This window comes from Dryobates pubescens, chromosome 11 (assembly GCF_014839835.1).
Source record: "Dryobates pubescens isolate bDryPub1 chromosome 11, bDryPub1.pri, whole genome shotgun sequence".
NCBI classification, from domain to species: domain Eukaryota; kingdom Metazoa; phylum Chordata; class Aves; order Piciformes; family Picidae; genus Dryobates; species Dryobates pubescens.
The window spans coordinates 1,079,915-1,099,708 of record NC_071622.1 but is presented as its reverse complement, the minus strand read 5'-3'; the positions used below and the strand labels follow the sequence as shown (position 1 = coordinate 1,099,708).

General features: G+C 54.0%; 1 protein-coding gene across 1 annotated transcript in view; it reads right to left on the bottom strand.

Annotated features, from left to right (window-relative positions):
- Positions 1 to 19,794, bottom strand: part of TEDC1 (tubulin epsilon and delta complex 1) — an 87,828-nt gene that overhangs the window by 9,821 nt on the left and 58,213 nt on the right. The window contains exon 7 of the mRNA XM_054165490.1: positions 16,813 to 17,025. Coding sequence (XP_054021465.1) covers positions 16,813 to 17,025 — 213 coding nt within the window. The remainder of the gene's footprint in view (positions 1 to 16,812; positions 17,026 to 19,794) is intronic.

The window sequence follows — 19,794 nt, the reverse complement described above, 5'->3', positions numbered from 1 at the left end:
CAGAACAGGCTGGAGAGCATTTGCACACTGCTCTGAAGGAAGCTCTCCTTGTCAGCACTGGAAAAACCCAACACCAAGAACAAAAGGAAAGAGAGCAGAAGGAAATACTGAGTCTGAGGAGCACAGAAGGGGAGGAGCAGAGTCCACTGTAAGCATAGCAGCAAGCTGCTCTGGGAGTATTGCACAGAGCTGGAATGCAGTAAGAACAGTCCCAGGGATCCCACAGTTGCCACCCACAAGCCCTTGGTGCTCCTGGGGAAGAGCTTCCTGCCTGCAGACTGCAGGCTGTGCACACAGAGCCCTGCTGAAGGCAGGCCCCGTGGTCTGCCTGGGGAAGACCACAGCCAAGCAGAGCCCAGCTCCAGGCCTGCCCAAGCCAACACTGCTGCTCTCCTTGTCTGCCTCTCTCTCTGTAGAGCACTGCTGAATAACCCCAGTGTGTTGTGTGCTTGGGTGTCCTCACAGGCAGCAAACCCAAACCTTTGTCCAGCATGAGAGGGGTGAGGGCTTTGTGCTGCTTGAACAACAAAGGAGGACTTCAGCCAGGGGGGCACAGAACTGTCTGCTGGTTGGGTTTCCTTATCAGCAGGCAGGGCTCAGCACCTGACAAATGCTTCCCTCCCTTAGCTACAGACAGTGACCCATTCAGCCCCAGAGAGCAGGGAAAGGCACCACCTCAGAAGTGATGGGGAAGAGCAAGTCCTGCAGCTCCTGCTTACAGAGCAGGGAAGGACAGGACCCTGCAGGGCCTGTGGACCTCAAACATTTGCTGAGCAGTGACTTCCAAGACCATCAGAGCCCCTCCAACCTTCAGAACAACTTCTAAAGGCATTTGCTGCTTATACCAAACCAAACCAAACAACCAAATGCCAGCCTGGGGTGGATGAGAGGGGCTGTGGTCAGTAGGTCAAAAGAGTTCTCCTCCCTCTCTACTCTGCCCTGCTGAGGCCACATCTGGAATACTGTGTCCAGTTCTGGGCCCCTCAGGTCAAGAAGGACCTCAGGGAACTGCTTGAGAGAGTCCAGCACAGAGCCACAGCAATGCTGAAGGCAGTGGAACATCTTCCTGATGGGGAGAGCCTGAGGGAGCTGAGGGTCTGCAGCTTGGAGAGGAGCCTGGGGGTGACCCCAGTGATGCTGATAAAGCTGTGCAGGGGCAGTGCCCAGGGGCTGGAGCCAGGCTCTGCTGGGGGATGCCCAATGCCAGCACCAGGGGCAGTGGTGGAAGCTGAGGCAGAGGAAGCTCCATGGAAACAGGAGGAATTATTTCCCTGTGAGGGTGGCAGAGGCCTGGAGCAGGCTGCCCAGGGGGGCTGTGGAGGCTCCCTCTGGGGAGAGATTCAAAACCCACCTGGATGTGTTCCTGTGTGAGCTGCTCTGGGTGACCCTGCTCTGGTTGGACTGAATGAGCTCCTGAGGCCCCTTCCAAGCCCTATCACTCTGTGATTCAGTGAAAACAAAGCAAAACACCCCCCAAACCCCAGCCCCCCAGGAGAAAGGCAAAGCAGTCTCTGCAGTCGGCTGCTCTGGACCCACTCCCGCGGTGAGCCGAGCAGGGACTGCTCTGTTAACCCCCCCGGACTCTAATCTCAAATTCCTGTCTCGTAGTACCTTGACCAAAGGTAATTTCAGAGCTGTGAGAAAGTTGTAAAGTTCAGACTGCAGCTCCACAAAGCTTTGTCTCATTGAATCAGGCTCCCTTGCCGGGAGCTTTCAAGGCTGCTCATGCTCTGCGGCAGCTCTCCAGGCTGAAGAGGAACCAGTTAAAAAGGCTGGCAACCATCATTGCTATTTTAATAGCTGAACACTTCCCACACTGTCCTGCCTAAATGAGGTTTCTTTCTTCTTGCAAGATCCTTGCCTGTGCACAAAGGGACTCGATGTTCCTCTGCAGCAGCCCGTTTAACAGACCTGCCCAGGCACGCTGGGGTTCGGAGCGGTAATGAACTGCCTGATCAGCCTCGGCTACCCCAAAGCACAGGCTGGGGGCTTCCACCCAGCCACTCCCGGAGGTAACTGCTCCACTGTGGGGAGCTCTGGGGGTCTCTCAGAAGCGCACACTCTTGGTTTGCTTTAAAACCAGCCTCAAGCAGACCAGGAAAGGAGCCCAGCCCTGTGCTCTCGGCACGGAAACAGTTCTGCTCGAAGACCACTGCCCTGCTCAGGGAGCTCTGCCTCAGCCCTGGCTCCTCACACACTCAGCCAGCTTGGAAGAGACCTCCAAGATCCCCAAGCCCAACCACTCACCCACCCCTAACTGATCAACCAGACCATGGCACCGAGTGCCTCACCCAGGCTGCTCTTGAACACCTCCAGGGATGCTGACCCCACCACCTCCCTGCCCATCCCAAAGGGCAATTCTCTGTCTGGGAAGGACTTCTTGCTAAGATCAAGCCTAAACCTCCCCTGGCACAGCTTGAGACTGTGTCCTCTTGTTCTGGTGCTGCTTGCCTGGGAGAAGAGACCAACCCCCACCTGGCTCCAACCTCCCTGCAGGGAGTTGCAGAGAGCAAGAAGGTCTCCCCTGAGCCTCCTCTTCTGCAGGCTAAGCAACCCCAGCTCCCTCAGCCTCTCCTCCCAGGGCTGTGCTCCAGACCCCTCCCCAGCCTTCTTCCCTCCTGTTTCATCTGTAAGTCTCACACCCTCAAAACTCCACCTCCAAGAGCTTGCAGAGGATGATCAGCTGCAGCCTTGCCCTGGTCAACCTGCACTTTTCTCCCTCTCACAGAGACAGCCAAAGTAACTCCCCAGTTCCCTCTCCTCTCATCCTCTCCAGCCTTTCAACCACTTCCCACCTGTGCTGGTGGGGCAAGTGGAGCCACCACAGCTCATGAAGCTCAGAATCCTGATCTGTATCCTATGGGTCACTTACTGAGCAGCAGCAGGCAGCAGCACTGAGTGGTCAATAACCTAACCACTTCCCCACACCCCTGACCACTGCCTTCCCTTCCACAAGGCCAGGAAAGGGAGAGGGTTGCACCAGTCAGGCCCCAGCACTGCAGGCACTCAAGGTCAGGACTGATGAGGCTCTGAGCAACCTGACCTACCTGGGGAGGTAGAACCTCATCCCTGGAGGTTCTGAAGGCCAGGCTGGATGTGGTTTGAGCAACATGACCTAGTGTGAGGTGTCCCTGGCCACGGCAGGGGGGTTGGGGCTGGCTGAGCCTTGAGGGCCCTTCCAGCCCCATGTCCCACTCACTGCAAGGGGGCTGGGCTGGGTAACCTCTGGAGGTCCCTCCCCACCCAGCAGTTTATTCCATGATTCTAAATGCAGAACCTGCTGCTGTAAGCAGGCCAAGCTGGTGTGAGGTGCAGGCATGGGCACTGCTCACTAAACCCAAGCCCCAGCAGCAGTTAGCAACTCAATTTCTTGTGGCTTAGCAATAATTTTAGCAGCCAAAGCAACATTTCCCTCTCCTGCAGTTACTAATTTCTAGCACTCATTATGAGCTCAGCCTATTATTAGGCCTCTGCAATTGGTGGTGAATACATGAAAGGGGTGATCCCACAGGAATATTAATGGGGGGCATTACTGCACCCTATACTCAGGAGGCCTTTCAGCAGGGCTGTAGAGCTGAGCTACAGCAAGGGACAGCAGATTGTCCAAGCAGCTGCAGTCCAAATTTTGCTCAGGTCTGCAGTTTCCTGCACTGAGAGGCACGTGTGCATCCCCAGCTCATGCACAGCAAGCAGGACAGGGGCTGCTCCAGCAGCACCTCCCAGGAACAGCTTTCCCCATCCCAAACCACACTGAGAGGGAAGCCAGAGAGAAGAGTACCTGGTTGGCCTAGGGAGAGAAGGCCCTCTCATAACTGGAGGAGGAGTCACAGGAGCACAGATGTCAGGGTTGGAAGGGACCTCAGGAGATCACCCAGTCCAACCCCCTGCCACAGCAGGAGCAGAGAACCCAGCACAGGGCACACAGAACACATCCAGATGGGGCTGGGAAGGCTCCAGGGAAGGAGACTCCACAACATCTCTGGGCAGCCTGCTCCAGGGCTCTGGGATCCTCCCAGGGCAGAAGTTCCTCCTCATGCTGAGCTGGAACCTCCTGTGCTGGAGTTTCCATCCACTGCCCCTTGTCCTATCCCAGGGTGCAGCTGAGTAGAGCCTGTCCCCTCCCTCCTGACCCCCAGCCCTCAGCTATTGATAGACATTGATCAGATCCCTCTCAGCCTTCTGCTCTCCAGACTGAACAGCCCCAGGGCTCTCAGCCTCTCCTCCCCAGGCAGTGTTGTAGTCCCTCAATCATCCTGGCAGCCCTCCCTTGGACTCTCCCCAGCAGATCCCTGTCCCTCCTGAGCTGGGGAGCCCAGAGCTGGATGCAATATTCCAGGTGAGGTCTCAGCAGGGCAGAGCAGAGGGGGGGGGAGAACCTCCCTGGCTCTGCTGGCCACACTCCTCTTAAAACACCACAGCTTAGTTTCCTTTAAGAGAAACCAAAACTAGAGTTTAAACCCAGCAGCTGCCCCATGCTCTGACAGAGCACTGCTGCTCCCTGCTCCCTCTCACCACACACTCAGTCCTGCAAGGCACTTGGTAAGCCTCAGGCATGGCATCCACCCCTGCTCTGCAGTGGAAAGCTTTTAGCTGGGGGGAAGCACAGTGAGGGCAACTTCCACGTTCATGAAAGCATTTGAATGAGATCATTTCCTACAAGGGACTGACCTGACCTTGTCTGAACAGAGACCATGGCTCTGGTGGGGATGTTTGGGGTTGTTTGGGCTTTGTGCTTTAAGGTAATCCAATGTGTCTGTGCTTGGAGTCATGATCTAAATACCACATGGAGAGGAGGCAGGAAAGCCAATTCAGCTCTAGATAAACTCTCTTCTCCCAGGCACCCAGCACCCAGCAGAAAGTTCTTCCCACCACCTCCCTGGGCAGCACATTCCAGTGGCCAATCTCTCTTGCTGGGAAGAACTTCTTCCTAACATCCAGCCTAAACCTCCCCTGGCACAGCTTGAGACTGTGTCCTCTTGTTCTGGTGCTGGGGGCCTGGGAGAAGAGACCAACCCCCACCTGGCTACAACCTCCCTTCAGGGAGTTGCAGAGAGCAAGAAGGTCTCCCCTGAGCCTCCTCTTCTGCAGGCTAAGCAACCCCAGCTCCCTCAGCCTCTCCTCCCAGGGCTGTGCTCCAGACCCCTCCCCAGCCTCCTTGCCCTTCTCTGGACACCTTCCAGCAGCTCAACATCTTTCTTGGATTGAGGAGAGCCCAGAACTGGACACAGGACTCAAGGTGTGGCCTGAGCAGTGCTGGGCACAGGGCAGACTCAAGTTCCCCATGCCAGACAACTCAGACTGCACAGCACAGGGACCAAAGAAATGAACACCCACCTCCTTCTCCAAATGACAAAGCTTCAGTACCTCACAGCAACATCAGGAAGTTCCCTTCCAGGGGCTCAGCCTTTCAGGAAGTATTTCTCTTTTAACTACAGTTTCATCTCAAGGCCTTCCCAAGTCCTTGAATGCAATTAGAGGATCACACAATTATTGCAGCAATAGGCACACACTGAGAGGATCTGCTCTGAAGAGCAGCCTGTGTCAGGGCAAGCAATTCAGACACTTGCAAGAAGGCTGCAGTGCTGCTCTGGAAGAGCCTCTGACTGCTACAAATCACTGAGGAAGGAGCAGACAGAGTCCTGCTTCATGTAATAAATTGATCACTTATTTCTCAATTTATTCTTCCAAACTTCCTACCTTGGGCAGCAGAGACAAACACTGCTGACAGGAGAGATCAGCACAGAGCCAAGGGACTCCCAGAGCCTTGGAGGGCCCCCACCTTGTTTTAAGCAGAGCTTCATCGCTGTGCAACATGAAAGCAGCCCCTTCAGAAACAGGAGTGCTGCTAAGGACTTGCACTTGGCTGGAAGGGACTCCAAAGCCCATCCAGTCTGACCTCCCCACACTCAGCAGGGACACCAGCACCAGAACAAGAGGACACAGTCTCAAGCTGTGCCAGGGGAGGTTTAGGCTGGAGGTGAGGAGAAAGTTCTTCCCAGCCAGAGAGATTGGCCACTGGGATGTGCTGCCCAGGGAGGTGGTGGAGTCCCCATCCCTGGAGGTGTTCAAAACAGGCTTGGCTGTGGCTCTTGGAGCCATGGCTGAGTTGTCAGGAGGTGCTGGGTGCTAGGTTGGACTGGATGAGCTCTGAAGTCTTTTCCAACCTTATTGATTCTATGATTCCCAGCTAGATCAGGCTGCCCAGGGCCTCATCCAGCCTCACCCTGAATATCTCCAGGGAAAGGGCCCCAACCACCCCCCTGGGCAGCCTGTGCCAGTGTCCCACCAGCCTCACAGTGAAGAACTTGCTCCTAACATCCAATCTCAATCTGCTCTGCTCTAGTTGAAGCCTCTTCTGTATTCCTGTCCAGCCTGGGGAGAACAGGGTGTGAACACAAACTCAAGCAATGCAGTGCCTGTGTATCTATCCCCCCAGGCATGCTCCTGTACAGCACTGCTCAAACACACAGAGGAGAGGAAGGGATTGCCACCTGGGCACAGACTGTCAGCAAAGCCACAAGGAAGAGGAAAAGCAAAGCAGAGCCCCAAAGCTTTCAGGGCATTTGCTCAGTGCCAAAGCAGTTTGGGTCAGAGATTTTTATCAGTGAGAGTTAGGAACCCCTGGAATGGGCTGCCCAGAGGTGGAGCAGCTCAGTCCCTGCACACACTCAAGGCCAGGTTGAAGGCAGCTCTGAGCAAGGTGACCTAGGTGTCCCTGCTCATTGCAGAGGGGTTGGACTAAATGACCTTCAAAGGTCACTTCCAACTCTAAGCCTTCTCTGATTCCATCCCCTTGTCCCTTACAAGGGTCTTGCATGACCACTGCAGAACCTCCAGCAGCACCCAGCCCTGCAGGCCTGCTCTCTGCATGAGGCTGTAACTGCCAGGCAGAGATCTCTCTGCAAGAGCACTGCCAGGGTTTCAGTGCAGACATTTGCCAGAGCAAAACTCTTCACAAAGCATTCAGCAGTTTCTGGTAGCAGCTCCCAGGTCTGAGGGCAAGCAGCAGCTGGGGGTGGATGTGAAGCTGCTTTAAGTGGCCACTGTGTCACCTGCAGGCAAAAGCTGGGCCCTGCAGCTGGCTTGGGAAGGGCTGGGGGGGAATCCAACAGCTCTCAGGGCTGTGAGGGAGTCACTAAGATTAAAGCAGTGAGCTGTGAGCTCCAAAGGGTACTCAGGCTTTATTTAGATGCATTTCTGGCTGGCAAGAAGAGATGTGACAATAATAAATTGCAGATTTACTCTCTGTCAGCTCTGCTACAAGCACAAGGGACAAAGGCACAGCAATGAGTTGGAGGCTTTTTTCCCCTCCTAGGATCAAGTGCCCTTGATTCCAGGACAGGTGACTGAGAGAACAAGGCCAAGGGTTCCAGAGAGAAAGGACACCTGAGGTGAAGCTTTGCATGCATGGATGCAAACAGCCTGTCTAAAAGCACTGCTACCAGCTCACCTCAAACCAAGCACTGCTGCAAAGCACAAAGGCCTCCTGTCTGCTGCTGGTGGAGAAGGAACCCATCCTGACAGCCTGCCTGGAGCTGCAAAGCAAGCCAGGTACCTCCTGGAAGTTACTGTCCCCAGAACCCACTGTGAAAGGCTCAGTAAAACACACTGACAGTGCTCCAGGCAGAGCTGCCCTAAAATACAGCCTCTGGCCATGCTTAATACAGCCTCTGTCAGCCAGAATTAGCTGAGACCCCAAGACTCAGGGAACACCTGCAAGAGACTCAAACCCAGCACAACTTAGGAGGGGATCTGCTGGAGAGCAGCCCTGGGGAGAGGGACCTGGCAGTGCTGGTGGGGAACAAGTTCTGCATGGGACAGCAATGTGCCCTGGGGGCCAGGAGGGCCAATGGGATCCTGGGGGGCATTCAGAGTGTGGCCAGCAGAGCCAGGGAGGTTCTCCTGCCCCTCTGCTCTGCCCTGCTGAGTCCTCCCCTGGAACATTGCATCCAGTGCTGGGCTCCCCAGCTCAGGAGGGACAGGGATCTGCTGGGGAGAGTCCAAGAGAAGCCTACCAGGATGACTGAGGGTCTGCAGCACTGCCTGGGGAGGAGAGGCTGAGAGCCCTGGGGCTGTTCAGTCTGGAGAGGAGAAGGCTGAGAGGGATCTGATCAATGTCTATCAATAGCTGAGGGCTGGGGGTCAGCAGGGAGGGGACAGGCTCTGCTCACTTGCTCCCTGGGACAGGACAAGGGGCAGTGGATGGAAACTCCAGCACAGGAGGCTCCAGCTCAGCATGAGGAGGAACTTCTGCCCTGGGAGGGTCCCAGAGCCCTGGAGCAGGCTGCCCAGAGAGGTTGTGGAGTCTCCTTCTCTGGAGCCTTTGCAGCCCCATCTGGATGTGTTCTGTGTGCCCTGTGCTGGGTTCTATGTCCTGCTCTGGCAGGGGGTTGGACTGGATGCTCTCCTGAGGTCCCTTCCAACCCTCACATCCTGTGTGTGACCCTGTGTGTGTGAGCACATCAACCCCATGGTCATGGGTACCTCAACCCCACCCATCAGCCCCTAAGCTTTTCACATTCAGGAGGTAACAGAGAAGTTCAAACCTGCAGTCTTGCATCCCCTGTGCCTCAGAGCCCTCCAGGGGCTCCTGCTCTCCCTCCAGGCTTCCTTGGGTGTTTTCCCAGTGAGAACCCAAGTGCTACACTTGTCCCTTCCAAATGCACTGAAGCATTTGGAGTGGCCACAAAACACATGCTGTGCTGGCAAGGGGCTCCTCTGCAGTGGCTTGGTAAATAAGGCTCAGCCAGGATTTCCTGGGACCTCACCCCTCAGCCCCACTTGCTGCCTGTTCTGCCAACACTTTGGCAGATAATGTCAGCAAAATATTAAGAGTTATTGATTACCCTTGGAAGGGATCCTGTCACTTGGGCCAGCACTCTGCCTCTGGTCAAAGGCAGGGGAAGCAAGGGGCAAACCAACCAGCTTTCACCCACACTCGCTTCCAACCCCACAGCTCTGCACACCAGCCAGGAGCCAGCACTCAAGTTTCTAATGCCTGCCTCTTCCCTGAGGAGATGGAGTCTTTCAGAATACATAAGCCCCATGGAAAATGCCAGGCTGGGTGATTTATTTTCAGTTACATTTGTGTGTGTGTGCCTGCAACCGGTTTGCTGATTTAGCAGCCGGCACAAAGAGTCTCTCTTCCCTCACACAGTTCAGCACAAGATTCAGCAATCTGCACAGCAAGTTGCATCTGCAGATGAAGAATAAACACTTCTCCTTTTCATCTCTTTGTACTCTGCAAGCCCAACACTGGCTAGTCACAGCCTGACCAACCTGCAGAGAGCTCTCAGAAGCGAGCGAGATTCCTGCCCACATCTCCCCAGCTCTGCTTACCTGCAGCGGCTTTCCCTGGGCATGCCAGCCTTAAGCCAGGCTACCCAGGGCCTTTGGGTCTAACACACTTAGATCCTGCTGGGGAGAGGAGAACTGATGCTCAGGGATGGAGTCTTTCCTTCCAACAGAGAGCCAGCAGAGTGCCTGCCCTCCAGGAACAACCTCCTGGCCCTCCGCTCCAGCACGGCCTCCCCAGGCACCGACCCCGAAGCCAGCAGGCTCAGAGCTCCTGCTCTGCTGGGTGGCAAACACAGCAGTGCAAGGGAAAACATGAGCAGAAAGTGAGGGGTTAGTCTGACTCCCTGCTGTTACAGCAGATCCAGGCTTTCTACTAACCCAAATCTGCTAATCCCATGGCAGACCCATCAGCAGGAAATGAACTCCTGCATTTAACCAAGCGAGAGCTACACATCAAAGCCATCAGCCTCCTCCCTCTCTGCAGCCCCCCTGCCCACGTCCTCCATTGCTCCCTTTGATGGATGTTTCTCTTGATCTCTCTGGGCTTCCTGCCCCTACCCAGGCATCTGGGCCCAGCCAACCATGCACTTCCCAGAAGCTGCTCTTGTGGCCTTGCTAGTTCTTCAATTTCCTTCTGCCCGAGAAGCTCCACTGGCAGCTGCTCAGTGCTCCAGATGGAGGCTTGCAAATACAAAGTGAAGACAGAAATGCTCTGGGACTGGGGCAGGGGCAGGGAATGTGCTGGCTGAGGCACTGCTCCGGCACTGAGCCAGCCCCCCTGCCACTCCTCCACCTCCTGCAGCCCAGCCAGCCTGGATGATTAGCTGCTCTCTACACTGACATCTTCATCCCAGCAGAAAGCCTTCAGAACCTGCACCAGCAGCAGAACCGACAGCAGAACCAGCAAAGATGCAATGTGAAGACTCCGCTTCCCAACATGAAACCAAAACCAAGAGCTTGTGAGAAGAGTTCAGAGGATTCTCCAGGGGGAGCTCAGCTGCCCCTCTGCCACCTGTTCTGGGCTGAAGACAGCAGAAACACAACCTGGCCCTGCACTGGTGCAGGAGGGAGCACAGCAGACCAGGAGGCAGTGGAAAGCCCCAGTGCTCCTCTCTGTCCACAGTGGAGAAACAAGGAACCACAGCATCAGCCAGCTTGCAAAAGACCTCAGAGGTCATCAGGCCCAACCTTTACCCAACACCTCCTGACAACTAAACCATGGCTCCAAGTGCCTCATCCAAGCCTTTCGTGAGCACCTCCAGGGGCAGGGACTCCACCTCCTCCCTGGGCAGCACATTCCCAAGGGCAATCTCTCTGTCTAGGTAGAACTTTCTCCTCACCTCCAGCCTAAACATCCCCTGGCACAGCTTGAGACTGTGTCCTCTTGTTCTGCTGCTGCTGCTTGCCTGGGAGAAGAGACCAACCCCCACCTGGCTACAACCTCCCTTCAGGGAGCTGGAGAGAGCAAGGTCTCCCCTGAGCCTCCTCTTCTCCAGGCTATCAACCCCAGCTCCCTCAGCCTCTCCTCCCAGGGCTGTGCCCCAGACCCCTCCCCAGCTTTGTTGCCCTTCTCTGGACACCTTCAAGTCCCTCAATGTCCTTCTTAAACTGAGGAGCCCTCACCCAGCTCTCTTCACTTGCATGCAGGTTAGAGACACAGCACAGCCACACTAGCAATAGCTATCAGGGCACTCACAACTCCTCCAAGCCATTGTCAGCTGTATGGAAACCATCTGCAAGTGCTGCCTTCCTTTTTTCCCCAGTAGGTAAAATTTAACTCACTCTTGGTTGACAATACAAAAATAACCCAAACCAAGGCAGAGTGATGTAGCTATGGCTGTTTCAGCATCAGCCTCTGCAGCTGCTTCCCTAAGGGAAGCCTCAAATCAAAGTGCATCAAAGCCCATTCTGGCTTCCAAGCATGTAGACCCCTTAGGGAAGAGGCTCTACAGGCAGTGTGCTGGGCTGGCACTGCCACAAAGGTTGAGTGAATCACAGCACTCCTGCAGTGGCAGTCTCTGTATGTTAGCCCCCACCACCCCTGCCTGATGGAGTGTCCCAGACCTTTCCTGCCACTACCACTGAGCACCCCTGAACCTCTCTCCTCTTGCTCCTGAGAGCAAACAATCCCAGAACCCCTCCCCAACAGAGAGTGAACCCAAAGGGGGTCTGTTCTGAAAGGGGCAGCCCTGCATCCCCCCACCCCAGCAAGGCTATGGGCATAAGAGCATGGGCAGGGGTGACTGAATGGCAGGGGGAGGCAGCTGCTCAGGAGGAAAACACAGCAGCAGAGACAAAATGCAGGTTTCAGCATGTTCTTTGCTGTCATTAAGGAGGTCTGATGTGAGCCAGGGACTGCAAAGTCTCAAGCCTGGTTCTCAGGCACGAGGTGAGCCAAGCCTGTGAGCACAGGCAGCAGTATTTGTGGACAGGGCTCTAGTGTGGAAGGAGCATGTTGAGGCTCAGACTCATGGCTCTGCATCTTTCTGGGCCATGCTTCAGAGGTGTATGCATGAGTGAGCTCCACCCCATCACACTGGCATCTCCAAGGAGTCTGGCTTGCTTTTAAATGCCAGTGAACACAGAGGATCCCAAGGCACAATATCCCAAGTTTCAACAAAAGCTTAGTGTGGTGTGAGCATTTATGTGATGAAAACTGAAACTATTACCAGTTGGAGTCAAACACTCTGCACTCCAGCCTGGGGATGCCACATGTTCAACACAGGCTGCAATCAAATCCCTTTCTCAAACAGAGGAGTAGGTAACATGAAATATTCAGCCAGAGGAAAGCAAACAAACAACCAAACAAGGTCTCTGCTGAAATCAGAGACTTCATCTTTTGCAGCTGAATTGGTTCCTAGGAACAGAAACATTTTTAAAGCTTAACCATTTCACTCAACTCTTTCACCCTCTACAGAGCCCCCAGATGTCACCACAAAATGATGCTTTGTCCAGTACTGCATGCAAAAAACAAAGGCAGCAGTAAGAAAGCCCCACAGTCAGGTCACTCCTCTGTCACAGGGAGCTCCTCTCCTACAGAGACAGGCTGAGGGAGCTGGGGCTGTTCAGGCTGGAGAGGAGAAGGCTCCCAGGAGACCTCATTGTGGCCTTCCAGGATCTGCAGGGGGCTCCAAGAAAGCTGGGGAGGGACTTTTGAGGGTGTCAGGGAGGGATAGGAGTAGGGGGGATGGAGCAAAACCAGAAATGGGGAGATTGAGATTGGATGTGAGGAAGAAGTTGTTCCCCATGAGGATGGTGAGAGCCTGGCACAGGTTGCCCGGGGAGGTGGTGGAAGCCTCCTGCCTGGAGGTGTTTGCAGCCAGGCTGGAGGTGGTGTGAGCAACCTGCTGTGGTGTGAGGTGTCCTTACAGCAGGTCCAATTCCTGTGCAGCCATCCCTGACAGGTATTTGTACAACCTGGCTTGTGCAGGGTGCAGCAATGGAGACTTCACAGCTCACAAACCTACTCCAACATGTCTCTGCCCTGGGCATTAGGAATTGTTCTTAGCATCACAGTAGAAGCTCTGTGCTGTGATTTACAGACATGTCCCATGGGGTAAGATAAATAACAACCAGATCTTTCCTCCAAAGACAGCTTCTTTCTATTCAAAGAATCAGATCCCTCCCTTTAGCCTTTCCATTCTCCAAGCCCTGCAAAGACCTTACATTCCAGACTCACCAGGAGCTGCATTTTCCTCTGCTGGACTCTCCCCAGTTTCTCTCTTGCATTGTGATGCTAAAGTGGATGTAAAGAAAGAGCAACTGTACCTTGCTCTACCCAAGCTGCATCCAACCCAGCACTTTCTCCAACAGCCAATAGCTAAGGAGTAAGTTCAGGTCTAGAAAAATCCTCCACAGTGCCTCACCAGAAGACACAACTCCCTGAGCCCCAGTAGCCAGCAGCTAAAGGCTTTCCTGGTCAGAGATTACTTTCTATGGTTCTTGCTTAAGAATGGTTGTTGGGGTTTTAATTCATTAATTTCACCAATAATTCTCTCTGGGTTCAGCCATCAGGAAATCCAGAGTAGCAGCAGAACTACAAAAAAAAGGCTTCCCCCTGCTCCAGTGAGATCTCTCTGCAGTCTCTCCTCTCCTACTGCAAACAGCTCTAGCCTAGGCAAACTGCCTGCAGGAGAGGAGGCTCAGGGGAGACCTTCTTGCTCTCTCCAACTCCCTGAAGGGAGGCTGGAGCCAGGTGGGGGTTGGGCTCTTCTCCCAGGCACCCAGCACCAGAACAAGAGAACACAGTCTCAAGCTGTGCCAGGGGAGGTTTAGGCTTTATCTTAGCAAGAGGTTCTTCCCAGAAAGAGTAATTGGCCCTTGGGATGTGCTGCCCAGGGAGGTGGTGGAGTCCCCATGACTGGAGGTGTTTAAGAGCCTGGTTTAGCTGATCAGATGGTGTTGGGTGAGAGGTTGGACTTGCTGATCTTGAAGGTCTTTTCCAACCTGGTTAATTCTGTTCCTTGCAGAAAAGCCTCTCACAAGCTGGGAGGGACATCATCGCTTCCCCTCCCTGTGCCAGAACTGCACAAAGCATTCCAGGAGGGGCTGGGACTCATCAAGTTTTGGGTCCTTCTGATTTTCTAAGAACTGTCAGGCTTCAGTTTAGCATTTCTGAACACTGACACTTCCAGAGAACCATGGTCTGAATCCCCAGAGCTCACTCACATGAGCCATGACAGTCAGCTCGGGAGCGGCACACGATTGCAACTCTCCCTTCAGATTCATCTTGGCTGATTTAGCCCCAGGCAGTTTTATCCCACATTTCACCACTGCTCAGCACAAGGACTCTCACAATGCTGTGCTGCTGTCCTTCACGTGCTCTTCAGGGTTTAGTCTCCTCTTGGGCATCATCCACCTGGAGACCTGGCTCTGCACCTCCTCTCCCAGAGCAGTCACCCGCAGGCCGAGCAGCCGCCCAGGCCCCTGCCAGCCGCCCAGGCCCCTGCCAGCCGCCTCCTCCCGCTTCCTGCTGCTGTTTGCTCAAGGGTGAGAGGAGAGACAGCCAGGGGGGCAGCTCATTTGGGCTGAGCAGCTTGCCAGGGGCTGCACCAAAGGCCATTTGTAAATGCAATCAGAGGATGCCAGCCCAGCCTGCCCTGCCCACATGCTTACTGCTGCCTTCCAAGGAGCCCCAGCACACCTTGAGCTCCAGGAGTCCTCTCCCCACAGCACATCATGTTGAATCCCTCAGAACAGTCTCCACTCAGTTGTCTGGCACAGACAGCAGGCCTACAGACAGCTTTGCTCCCTGGATCATCACCTTCTTTTCTATGGAGCACAAGGTGGCAGGCAGGAGAGCTGCACCGAGCTGTCCTGTCCCTCAGCTGAGCACGCTTGGGAGAGCCAAGATCATTTCCAGATGTCTCCATATCACCAGGTACAAAGCTGCAGATAATGACCACTTTAGCTACTGCTGTATCTTCCCTTTTGTTTGACTACAGAAGTATTACAGTAGTACAGAGGTTTGATAAGCTTATTTCCCCAGGGAAAAGACTGAAGGGGGCAGCTGATAGAGGAGCCAGCATTCAGCAAGGATCCTGACTGTGGGGAAGAGAAAAAGCCAGCCCAGAGGCAGAGAGCATCACCTAAGCAGAAACACTGTTCACAGGAAGGGCTGGTATAAAGAGCACTGGTGTGAGTCCCCTGCCCCCCAGCATCCCCAAAGCCGCTGCCACGTGCTGTGACGAACCAGTTCCGTTCCAGGGCACGTAGCAGAGGGGCACTGGGGCTAAAGCATCCTTTTAACAGCACATTAAGATGCACTGCATTCCTTACCCCCAGTCATAAACTCACATGGCACTCACTGAATCTCAGGAACACTGGAACTTGACCAGCCATCACTCAAATCCAATCAGTGCTTCTATTTCCAAGCACAATGAAGAACTCAGCAGCTCATCCTTCCGGACTTCCTTTCCCATTTCGATGTGGCTGTTACACACCATTTACCAGCACCCATATTGTTACAGAGCAGGAGTCAGAGCATGGCTTGCTCTGGAAATCATGCATTGGAAGTTCTATTTTTGGAGTCCTAGGTGTGAGTCATCCTGCAATGGTCATGTCTGCTTTGCCAGAAAAGCAGCCAAGTGTGATGGCACTGGAGCCCTGCTGAGCCCTGCTCCCCAGCACCCACGGCCAGCACCGACAGCCATCCGCAGCAAGTGCCTAGGGAAGGCTGCAAGAGAAGGGCAAATCTATGGAGATACTGCCTCAGACTGCTCCCCCAGCCTGCAATGCTTTGTAGCCTTGCAGCCTGCTGTGGTTTCTAAGTTGTATTTGCATGCCTGATAACCTCTGATGGAATTCATCTTCCAAGAATCCGCCCAACAGGTTTCAAAGCCACCTCCACTGCTTATACCCACAGGGTCCTGGGGGATGAAGTTCCATAGCCTGGGTGAGGCAGCAGCTCCCTGTTCCTATCCCAGTCCCACTCATCCTAATTAGCTCCTTATCCTGGAAGAGAGCACCTAGCTCTCCACACACAGTTTTCATGACAGACCCTTCTGAACTCAAGCAAACGCCTCTTGACTTGACAACCTGTCAGCTTTTCAGCTGGTCTTATTACAACCTTGTCTACCATCACCTCCACTGAAATAAAACCCCAAACAAAAGCAAACAACAAAACCAACCAAGCAAAACCTGAAGCAAAAATCCCCCAACCCCTCCCCTGAGTTAGCAGAGACACAAACCAGTGAGACAGCACTTTCATTACTGTTCCATCTGCCCCAACTCTTTCTCTCCTGCTTTCCTCCACACATAGTCTTCATAGATCCTCTGGTATCCTTCTTTCCTCTTAATGCCTCAGCTGTCATTGAATCTTCTCCTCCTGCCAGTGTGTTAATACTCAGATTCACCTTCTGCATCTGCATCTGCCCCCTCCTGGTGCTTCCCAGTGTCTCCCCATCCCTGTGTCAGCGAACACCGTGTGTACTTCCTTCATGTCACCTGCTCGCCTCCGCAGCCAGCCTCCCACAGCCAGTCTGTTCCTCCGCCAAATCTTCTGCTTAGTCCCTTCTCTCACTTCACAGGTTTCAAATCTTCCTTATTCCTTCCCCCAGCAGGCATTTCAAAGACTAACTCAGGGAAAGATGACAAGCTCTCCCACCCTCCTTTCCCTGTGAATACCTATCTTTATTTCTCTCACTATAACCATTGCTGATGCTTTCAGCCCGCTGCCTCTGTCCCCTCCGGGAGCTACCACGATTTCCTCCTCTTCTCTTCTCTCCTCTGTAACCCCTACCCTTTGATGCTTTCCCTTCCAAAAGAACACTTAGTTCACTTCAGCACGCTGCCTCCCTGGGAGAGATGCCTGCTCGGAGTCTGAAAGAGCACCTGGCACGCTGTGGGCATAAACAGACAAGTAACTGCAGATCTGACACCCAGACTGCAGCAAGGTTGACACAAAGCAGCAACAGGGAAGCTGCCCTAAAATGGGCTGTGATGAGAGAGCTGAATAATGGAAGCTCTTACAGTGATCACAGTATCAGTGCTGCAGAAGGCTGCCCAAGGCCTTACCTTCTCACACCACGCAGCCCGTCGGTGAGTCACAAGCTCGTGCAGCCGGTCCTGGAGGGTCATCAGATCTCTGGACAGCCTCTGGATTTGCCCACCCAGGCTGTCAGCCCAGGGGCAGCACGGGGTCCCCTTTGCCAGCCTGCTGTCCTCCACATGAGCATCCTGGGACTCACAAGTACTTCCCTCTCCAGCCATGCTATCCAGCACAGTTTCCTACAGGGAAAAACCAACTGAAGTTACTTTCCAGCGGGACCGAAATTCTTCCCTCTCTTCCCCCCCCACTTTCTGGTAACTCACAACTAGGAATTCACTGCTGCCATCTCAGTCTGCAGTTGCTCCACAATTCCAGAGCTATTTTAAGAGATAACCTCCCCAGTTCACTGTAGCATATTTCTAAGTGAACAGAAAACTTGTGCTGCTAACCTGGCTTATTATAGAAAGTGCTGCATGCCGACAGCTATTTCCCACTGCCCTCAGCCATGAGGTTACACTCACGGGACAGAGAGACCATCAGCACTGCTGAAGCTCTGGATGCATCCCTCCCCCTCCAACTCTTGGGGCTGGATGCACTTCTGCAGCCTTCTGTAAGAAAGTGATGATGATGAGGCAGGAGATGGGTGCTTGCACACCTGCTGCGTGGCACAGCGAGCTGTCACACCCACGGCACCGCCTGTGCCCACTGCAGACTGAGGAACCCCAAGAGCTGCCTGCTGCAGGCTGTCAGCTCTGCTGGAGCATGACCACCTAGCTGCTTCTATAATTAATTCTGCAGCTGCCTTTGGAGATAGAAGCCATTGCTTGAAACACTCAAACCCCCACAAATAGCTTAAGAGCCCTTGAAATGCATGTGCCCGTGCACCCACACACTGTGGTGCCCACAGACCGTAGTCATGCCAGGGTAGCACAGCATCGCTGAAGGCCCCAGGCCTCCTCACTCAGAGCATTAAATGTTTCTTTCCATATTGTTATCAAGGAGATACTGACTAGGAGAGGTCATAATCTCGTTTAAGGGCTTAACTGGCAGTCAGAATTATCTTTGGAAACTGGAGAAGGAATCTGAAAGCTGTGAGAGGGAATTCTGCAGTGGAGCAGCGTGGTCTGCACACAGGCAAGGGGAAAACCACATGCATAAATACTGGCTCAGCAGCAGCACTGCTGGAAGAGATGCCAGAAAAGCAGAAGTCACCAAAATCATACTGTTAAAGTCAAGTACCATTGCAGAAAGCATAAACCAGCTCCTGTGATAGGAGAGCACTGACTGCCAGCCTGACACGGGGCTGAGGCACCTAAAGTTAAACACAGACAGGAGGGGAAGTCCCAGCTGAGAGCAGCCACAAGCATCAGAAGCTTGACTGAATGGCCTGCAAGGAGACATGGAGAGAACTGATTTTGTTTAGCTTAGAGAGAGGGACTGGGAAGGTAGCAACATGCTATCAGCCTTCACTTATGTATAAGATGGCTGTAAAGAGCATGGGAGTGGTTCCTGCCCCCTTCCTGTCTCCTCTGCAGGTAGCTTACACATTCTGGCTTACTCCCCAGCAAGAGGTTTTTAGGCTCATACAAGAAAGCAAAAACCAACTTTGTAAGGTAGCTAAGAATGCCCCAAGACACCTACAAAAGCTCCTGCCTGAGCAAGCATCAGCACTGCCAGTGGGCACAAAGCAGCAGGGAGAGCAGCAGCTGGTGCTGAGCAAAGGCCCGGGACAGGCACCGCAGGCACGCTCTGCACACCGAGCAGCTAAACTGCAGGTCAAGAGCAGCTGCTGTGTTCCTGGGGGGGCAGGTGTTGTTTTGGGGGTTAATCTGAAATCCATTGAATGAGATCATTCAGTCACTCCAGTTGCTGCTGTTGTGTCATGCTCCTGCCCCAGCCCTCAGGAAGAGCAGGCAGCAGCTGTGCAAGAATCACCCCATCCATCAGGTCAGCAATGCAAGCCACAGCGGCAGTGGAAAGAGAAAAGGACTGTGTCCTCTGACAACATCTCACCCCCATCATCCTCCAGCAGGTGGGAACAACAACCAGCAGCAGCAAACCAAATGAAAAGCCTCTGCAACAGTTTGAAGAGATCCACAGAACACCAGGATGGAAAGGACCTCAAGGATATCCAGTCCAAACCATTCAGGGTAAGAATGGAGTTTAAAGGAGGTGGCTCAGCACCCTGGGGAGCCATCCCTAAACACTAACCCTAACACTTGCCAAGGAGCAGGGAGGGGATTGTCCCCTGGCACCCAGCTCTGGGGAGGCCACACCTGGAGTGCTGTGTCCAGGTTTGGGCAGCTCAATCCCAGAGAGATGTGGAGGTGCTGGAGCCAGGGCAGAGCAGGGCAAGGGAGCTGGGAAGGGCCTGGAGGATAAATCTGATGAGGAGAGACTGAAGGAGCTGGGGATGGTTAGTGTGGAAAAGAGGAGGCTGAGGGAGACCTCATTGCTGTCTACAGCTCCCTGCAAGGACCTTGTGGAGAGGCTGCTGCTGGTCTCTGCTCACAGGGAATTAGTGACAGAACAGAGGGAATGGCCTCAAGCTGCCACTGGGGAGGTTCAGACTGGACAGGAGGAAGAATTTTGTGATGGCAAGAGTGGTCAGGGACTGGAATGTGCTGCCCAGGGAGGTGGTGGAGTGCCCAAGCCTGGAGGTGTTGGAAGGTGGTTTGGCTGTGGTGCTTGGGGCTGTGGTTTAGGGGTGAGCCTTGCAGAGCAGGGCTCTGGGCTGGGCTTGGTGATGCTGAGGCTCTGTTCCAACCTGCATGTTTCTGTGACTCTGTGATTTAGGACTTAATCCCAGGAAGCAGTCTAAGACTCACTGCTGAGCCTCAGAGGCAAAGGTTGTGGTGGGCATACTGAAGTGCCAGAACACTGCAGTTCTGTTTTGCCTGCTTGGAGCCAGGCCTGTGCCAGTGTCGATGCTCTCCCCCCAAACAGCCTCGTGATGGCAATTAGCAGCCAGTTTGCTGATTCTCTAAACCTTCTGAACTCACACAGCT